Below are 8,177 nucleotides of genomic sequence, written 5' to 3'. Positions count from 1 at the left end.
AGAAACCATGTTTTGAATTTTGAATTTTGATCTCTTCCTGGGCTAGTGATTGTGGCATGATATATTCTCACAATGCTGGGTGGCAGCACCCAGTCAGCCATGTGATCACAAGGGTAAACAACAGATACTTTACAGTGTGGAGAAACCATGTTTTGAATTTTGAATTTTGATCTCTTCCTGGGCTAGTGATTGTGGCATGATGTATTCTCACAATGCTGGGTGGCAGCACCCAGTCAGCCATGTGATCACAAGGGTAAACAACAGATACTTTACAGTGTACTGTGTTCAATAAATTACATGAGACAGTCAACACATTATTATAAAATAGGCTTTGTGTTAGATGACTCTGCCCAACTTTAGACTAATGTAAATGTTCTGGGCACTTCTAAGAACAAGCTGTTTTTTGGTAGGTTACGTGTATTAAATGCATTTTTCAGTTTCGATATTTGAAACTTACAATACTGTTATGAATAAGTGACCTTATAGTAAGCTGAGGAGCATCTGTATCAGAACTGAGACTCAATCATAGGCCGTAATGAATTTTAACCCATGCTTTAAATTAGCCTGTCCTTATGCATTTTGCTAAAGGGAGACATCTTCAAAATTGGAACATTAGTGCAAATGTAACTTTCAGATAAACTGGCCCTTACACAATTCATTTGCATAACATCTTTCATCTGGGTGGCTACTTGCTGAAGAAAAAAGATCTCCAACTTTGGAGACAAAGGGACCAAGGTGGTTGATATTCTGACCCCTTGAGCTGGTCATAGTATGAATCATTGGAAAAATACATTGCTGTTTTCTCATTTGTAAACTGAGTCAGTAATTTGTATTTTGAAGAAATTTTATACAGACAAATAAAACAAAGAATCTAATACAAAGTATGGCTGCAAGAAATCTTCATACCCTATTAACTCCCCGACAAATCTCTAGTTTAACATGGTTATGTATTATGTGCTAGCACATATTAAGGAATCAAAGACAGACAGGCATGGATGACTTTTTGGCTCATTTGCCTGTGTTCCAGACAGAAAGTCATCTGAAATGCAAATGCAGGAGTCTGTTAATTCATTAAGTGAAATTAACTATAAAGATTTGCCTCTTGAGGGAATACAAAAACGTTACCCGTTACAGCACTTCCTGCTTGACACTGTATGACATACATGATACACATGAAGGTGAGGTGCTCCCAGAAAGCTGTGGCTTCAGAGCAATTGGTGATCACATGAAGAGCTGATAGAAAAGGCACAGATTCACTTGAAAAGAGAGCATCGTAGAGGAGCCTCCAGTGCCTTCCATCCTGTCCCCACCTCCCACTGCTGATCCAGCCTCAGCTGCAGTGGACAGTTCTGAACAAGTCCACATTTAGCTCTGCTGACAGCACCACTGTCAATGGGCCTGCCAGGGTCTCTCTCTACCTTCTGCCCTGGGGACTTCTCTGATATCACATGAGCCCACTTGGCCCGTACACAAACACAGCCAGAGCTGCAGGGCTGCTAATGCTCTTGGTGGGACAGGACAGGAGACAAAAGGTACAGTGTCTTCACTCAGGTGGACAATTCTGAGAGGCGTTCTGTGTGAGGTCCTGATGGGCTCCATCTCCTGTTACCCCAACACTAGCTCAATATTGCACCTTTATCCTGGTTTCCTCCTCCCTATTCTCTTACCCCTACTTCCTGGGATCATTCTCCAAATAAACTACTTGCACCTAAGTCCCCATCAGAGACTTTGCATTTGGGGCAGACTAACCTATGACAGTGATGGGATGAAGTGACCATCTGAAGACCCTTCCATGGAAGAGAGACCTCTGTTTTTCTTTCATTTATACCACCATCCTTTCCTTCAAAAGTCTCATAATGACATTTATGAACTAATCTTTTCCAAGTTCATTTTGATTTATTTTGAATTCCCAACAGACTCACATGTGTCTCTGCTCCATTAAAGCTCTGAACTTCATTGGTAACTGGTTTTATTAAGTTTATGTTTTACAGATTTAGGGTCTGCTGGACTCAGATAACCATTTATTCCTTTTACTCACCTATTTGACATACATTCAATGAGTGTGGATGCAGAGTAGATCTAGGTTTTGTGTGGCATGAAGCTTACAAAATTTCAGGGAACTTTTTGTAAAAGAGAATACAAAATAAAAGAGTCTTGGAAATATCCTGTGCACGTGAGAAGGGCTGATGTTATTCTTCATTAACTTTATGGCAAATCCACCTCTAGCTGCTCACCATATGTAGGTGCTATCCAGGTGTCTGGGAAACACCAGCACAGAAAACAGACAGAGCTTCAAGATGAGGTGTATGTTTCAACGACAGAACATTTTGATTCAACTAATTAATTAAAAAGTAAACAAAAAGAAGATATTCCTGGTAAATGCTTATTTCCCCCAAAAGTTAGAGTTTTGTTTGGTATGCTAACATCACTGGTAGGTCATACCTTCTTTTCAGAACATTTCTCAGTGCTCTGGGATTCTAATTGCCTTATCCCAAAGAATTTGAGCCCCGAGATGGAAAGCTCTCCTCTTTTCTTACCATGACCCATCCATGGGCAATGGGATCCTTTGCTGTATGGCTCTTGGTCTCCTGGGACCAGGTGAGATCTGGACAAAGATGGAAAAGCCCTTTTTGAGCCTGCCAGGCCTCAGCCACAGCCTTTCCATGTGGGTGCTAAATCAACCTCCTCTTGGTTTCTGTGTCTGCTTCTGTGTCCTTTCTCAATAGAACATGATCGTAGGAATTATCCATTAAGACAATATCGGGATGTGTAGTCACAGGTAGAAACCTCACATTGAGATATGACCTGTATAAGACATAATATTTATTGCTACTCACTAAATATAAGGTTTGCACCATTGCACGTTTATGGCTCAATCAATATTCCCCCATTTGGTAGGTATAAGTCCTTCTGAATGAACACAGAATATTTTCATGTGACCCTGGAACCACCACACACATGTAGGCTACTCACTAAATATAAGGTTTGCACCATTGCACGTTTATGGCTCAATCAATATTCCCCCACTTGGTAGGTATAAGTCCTTCTGAATGAACACAGAATATTTTCATGTGACCCTGGAACCACCACACACATGTAGTTCTCAGTGAACATCTCATCCACACTCCTAATGAGCCTCGTCTTTTTCTCACAGAACAGTCATGGGGACTTAGTTGTCCAGTCCTCTGTGGCCTCACCTGAAATGAAGGGAGAAGTCATACCTGTATTAGAGTTCTCCAGAAAGAAAGAACCAATGGGAGATAGATAGATAGATAGATAGATAGATAGATAGATAGATAGATAAAGAGGATATTCTTTAGGGGAATTGGCTCATGTGATTATGGAGGCTGAGAAGTCCCACAATGTGCTGTCTGTAAGCTGAAGAACTAGGGGAGTCCATAGCAGGACTCAGTCCAGGTCCAATGTCCTCAGACCCAGGGAAGCTGATGAGGTGTAACTCTCAAAATAAGGCCAAAAACCTGAGAAGCTAGGACCTTTGGTACAAGTCTCAGAGTCAGAAGGTAGGAGAATATGGAGTTCTGATGTCCCAGAGCAGGAGAAAAGGCTATCCCAGCTCCAGAAGAGAGAAAAAATTGCCTTTCTTCTGCCTTTTTGTTCTGATTGGCCCCGAGCCAACTGGATATTGCCAGCCAACTTGAGGGCAACCTTCCCCACCCAGTCCACTGACGCACAAGGCAGTCTCCTCCAGAAATACCCTCACAGACACACCCAGAAATAATGCCTTACCAGCTATAGAAGTACCCCTTAACCCAGTCAAGTTGACATGTAACGTTAACCATCACAGTACCCATGAAAACACACAGAGGCCTGAGCTTGCAGGACAGGGCTCTGCCAGGTGAATTGATGTGAGACAGTGTAAAACAATTCTTCACATTCTAGTGACCCCGACCTTGAAAATTTTAAACCTTTCTAGATGTCACGTGGCTCTTGTAGCCCAGCTCTTCTAGGCTGACACCCAATCATCCAGAGTTTAGGCAAAGAGAAAAACGTATGTGTTTGAGGAGATACTCAAAGGCAAATTTTGAGCATAGAAATCATAGAAGGCAAAAAGATTCCCATGAGGATGGCGCTTAGACTACAGAAATATGAGAAAAAGTAAAACAATACACAAATAAGGAATTGTTTCCTAATGGGAATAGAATACGTAGAGAGGAACAAATGCCCTCAATAAAATCAGGGAAAGAGCATATGCACTGATAAGATTTATTTAAAATCTGACTACAAATTCTGTCCATTCTAAGCTTTTAAGTGGTGTATATATTATAAAATGTTACTATACATACACCATAAATTATACACATACAATTGACAATTGGCTTCTTCCTGTGGGAAGGGGTGTGGCAGCTCAGCTCTGCAGCTCAGCAGTTGTCAAGGACAGTGACCTCATTTCCCCAAAGCAGGGCTGGGAGACATGAGATTCTACCCTGGGCTTGAAATGGGTCCCAGGCTCTTCTTCTGTGTGGCCCTTTGTCTCTTGTGGGTAGGTGAGTGCTGGTCACAAGTAGGCTTTGTTCCCAGGAATTTCCATGATCCCTATACAAGCCTTTCTCCTGGGGTGACATCATTGGACTCTGTCACTCTCTATTACAGGACACATGGAAGCTGGAGTCACCCAGAGCCCAGGACACAAGGTTTTAAGAACAGGAAAGGAGGTGACTCTGAGATGTCACCAGACTGACGACCATTACTACATGTACTGGTACCGACAGGATCCTGGGCTGGGGCTGAGGCTGATCCATTACTCAACTGATGCTGGTATCACTGAAAAAGGAGACATCCCTGATGGTTATAGCGTCTCCAGATCAAGTAAAGAGGACTTCCTCCTCATGCTGGAGTCTGCCACCCCCTCACAGACATCTGTGTACTTCTGTGCCAGCAGTTACTCCACAGCGCTGCACGGCCGCCTTCTCTCTGCACATAAAGGGGAGTTAGACACACTGAGGTGGCCCTGTGCTCAGGGGTCCCCGCCCCTCCCTGGGAAGTCCCTGCCTGCATAGGAGTCATAGAGCACTTGCCGGACCAGTGGCCTCAGAGCATGAACAACATGAAGCCCTACAGCCTATATAAGCCTACAGGGTCCTAGACCTCCCTCTTCATTATGTCTCACCTCCTCCTGCATTCCTCTTTCTTTTGCTTATTTTTTTCACAACCACGCCGGCCTTCTGGCCATTCCTCAAATACACCAGGCAGACTTCTCCTGTAGGTCTTTGCTCTGACTGTTCAGTCTGCCTGGAATGTTCTTCTCCAAGGCCTCCTGCTTAAGGCTCCAATCCTGGCCCTTGAACACATCCTGTGGCATGTGATGGTGTCCCCAAGTGTGCTTTCACATTTGGAGATTAGCTGGAAAGACTCATAGGATACGGCATACAGTAGTAGTCATGGCTGAAACATATCAAAGTGACATCATAAATACTCAGCCACAGATCACAGAGGGAAGAGACACAGCTGGAACCTAGAAGAATCCACAGGAAAGTTCCTTTATGCTGTCTTTTCCCTGGAGGGCCACACAGAGCTGACTCTTCCCCAGCAACAAAACCACAGCCACATGTGTGCAGTGTTCTGCCAAAGGAGCCATTAGATACCCAGTGCCCAAGAGGTTTTACTGAGCCAGGTCACATAGGCACCCTCTGCCTAGCACCTACCAAAAATCCAGACCCCAGAAGGAAATCCAGTGTTCATCACAAGCTTGTTTGCACCAACAGCCTAGGCACAAAGATCCACCCTTCTCAGGAAAATCTTTATATCTGAGCAGGGGTCTGTTATCAGCCATGTTCCCAGCTGTCAGCCAAAAGCCAGTGCTGAAAGCAGGACTTTCTAAACACCACAGTCTCAAGCTTGCTGTGTCAATTCTCTACTGCACAGCCCCCCTACAGCTTGCCACTTGATGGACCTGGAAGCTACATGTGTCAGTGGCCTAGCTACAGTATAGAAGCAGCTGGGCTCACAGGGTCATCATTTGGTGGACAACCACTGAAGAAAGCTCCTTGGGCCACACTGGACTTTCTGGTCATGGGAAATAAGATTTCACAGAGTTGAGCCACTGAGATTATGCGATTTGTTTTGTTCTCTTTTCTGTTCCTTGTCTAACAGAATTAGTGTCTAGAATGAGTAAAGAATTCCCATAACTTAATAAGTAAAAGTCAACCCAATAAAACAGAAGTACTTAATCAAAATAGGTAATTCACAGAAGAGGAAAGATGAATTACCACTGCACATGTGGACAGATTCACAAACTTACCTAGAATCAAAGTATTACAAACTGAAACAACGTTATGAGTTCAAACTTCCAAGACTGGAAAATTTTCAAAACATGGATCGTTCTAAATGAGAGTGGAGATATGGACTAGTGGAAACTATCTTTTACTACGAAAGAAAATCAGAACTGTATCAGAAAACTCTTTGTGGGATATATTCTGTCAATTTAAATTATTCATGTATTTAAATCACTTGGGTTCCTTTTGCTGTCTTTTGGGTCGATCATGGAAATTTAGTTGTCAAAACTTATTTTTGCCCTTTTTTAGTTTTTATTTTAATATTTACTTGTACATTTTGGTGCGATAGACTGTGTTGTTTCAATAGAAGCATATATTGCACAATGACTCACCTAGAGTAGACAGCATAGTTTTGTATAAATTAGTGGTAATATATACATAATGTTTGTCAATTTATTTTAAGTGTATAATGCATTAAATATAAGTACATTCAAAATGTTGTGGAACCATCACCGCTATCTACTTTCAAAACAATTTTCATCACCTCGAACAGAAGATCTGAGCCCATTAAGCAATAACTCCCTATTCTCTTTACTCCTCAGCCCCTGGCAACCTCTAATCTACTTTCTGTCTGCATGAATTTGGCTATTCTAGATATATGAACACATATACTGTTCGTATATGTGGAATAATACTATCTTTGTCCTTTCATGTGTGGCTTCTTTCAATTTGCATATGATTTCAAACGCCATCCATTTTTTGGCATGTAGCAGAATTTCACTCCTTCATATGAGAAATAACATTCTACTCAAGGTATCTGCCACATTTTGTTTATCAATTTGCATATGATTTCAAACGCCATCCATTTTTTGGCATGTAGCAGAATTTCACTCCTTCTTATGAGAAATAACATTCTACTCAAGGTATCTGCCACATTTTGTTTATTCACTTATCAGTGATGCACATTTGGGTTGTTTCCTCCTTTTGGCTGTTGGGGATAATGCTGCAATACTCATTGGCCTGCAAGTATTTGTCTGTTTCTCTGTTTTCAATACTTTTGGGTATACATCTAGGAGTAGGAGTGCTGAGTATGGTAATTCTAGGTTTATTTTTCTGGGGAACCACCTAACTGTTTTGCAGTAGCCGAATCCTTTTACATTTCCACCAAGAATGTATGTGAGTTCCAGTTTCACCACAGCCATGCCAACACTCTTTATTTTTAGTGATCTTTTCTTTTTATAATTATTATTATAGCAGTCCTATTAAGTGCAAAGTGATAGCTCATTGTGGTTTTGATTGGCTAATTTTGATTCCCCTAATTACTAATAATGCAAAGCATCTTTTTATGTGCATAATGGCCATATGTATACAGTAGGCCCTCCTTATCCATGTGTTCTATATTGGTGGATTCACTCAATGGTGGAGCAAAAGTATTTGGAAAAAATTGCATCTGCACTGAAATATATACTGACTTTCTTTTCTTCTCATTATTCCATAAACAACACAGTTTGAGTGCAAGTGACACCATGATAAAGACTTTGGCACAAATATATCATGAAGATTAGGATAACTAGTTATTGGACTTCAAACAAAATATAAGCTTCCAACTCTGTGCTCAGGGCATCACTGTATCCCTTAAGCTTGGAGCACGTCGGCTAGTTCAATGTGCCTCCAGGATGAAGCTGTGCCCATCACCCCAGCTTCCACCTGATCTACGCTCATGTGACTGGGAGGATGGAGAACCTGGTAAAAGAGAAATGCCCAAAGAGAAGGATAATTACAGATAAGACAAAGAGGTCAGTAATTGACATCTCAAATCTCAGTTGCCACGATAGAGCTATGAGGGAGAACACTTGTATAAATTACTCAGTTCATGAATGTGGTAAACAAACTACTTGCTATCTTTTAGTTTATATCAGTTGGTTTCTAAGACTGAGCATCTGC

The 8,177-nt window shown here is 41.7% G+C and overlaps 1 gene segment (V, D, J or C); it reads left to right on the top strand.

Annotated features, from left to right (window-relative positions):
- The first annotated feature begins 4,456 nt into the window (after positions 1–4,456).
- Positions 4,457–8,177, top strand: part of LOC103587338 — a 4,443-nt gene continuing 722 nt past the window's right edge. The window contains 2 exon segments of the V gene segment in view: positions 4,457–4,505; positions 4,612–4,910. Of these exon segments, the coding sequence occupies positions 4,457–4,505; positions 4,612–4,910 (348 nt within the window).

Source organism: Galeopterus variegatus, unplaced genomic scaffold (assembly GCF_000696425.1).
Source record: "Galeopterus variegatus unplaced genomic scaffold, G_variegatus-3.0.2 Scaffold443, whole genome shotgun sequence".
NCBI classification, from domain to species: domain Eukaryota; kingdom Metazoa; phylum Chordata; class Mammalia; order Dermoptera; family Cynocephalidae; genus Galeopterus; species Galeopterus variegatus.
Note: the sequence above shows the minus strand (reverse complement) of the source record. Positions and strands in the feature narration are given on the sequence as shown.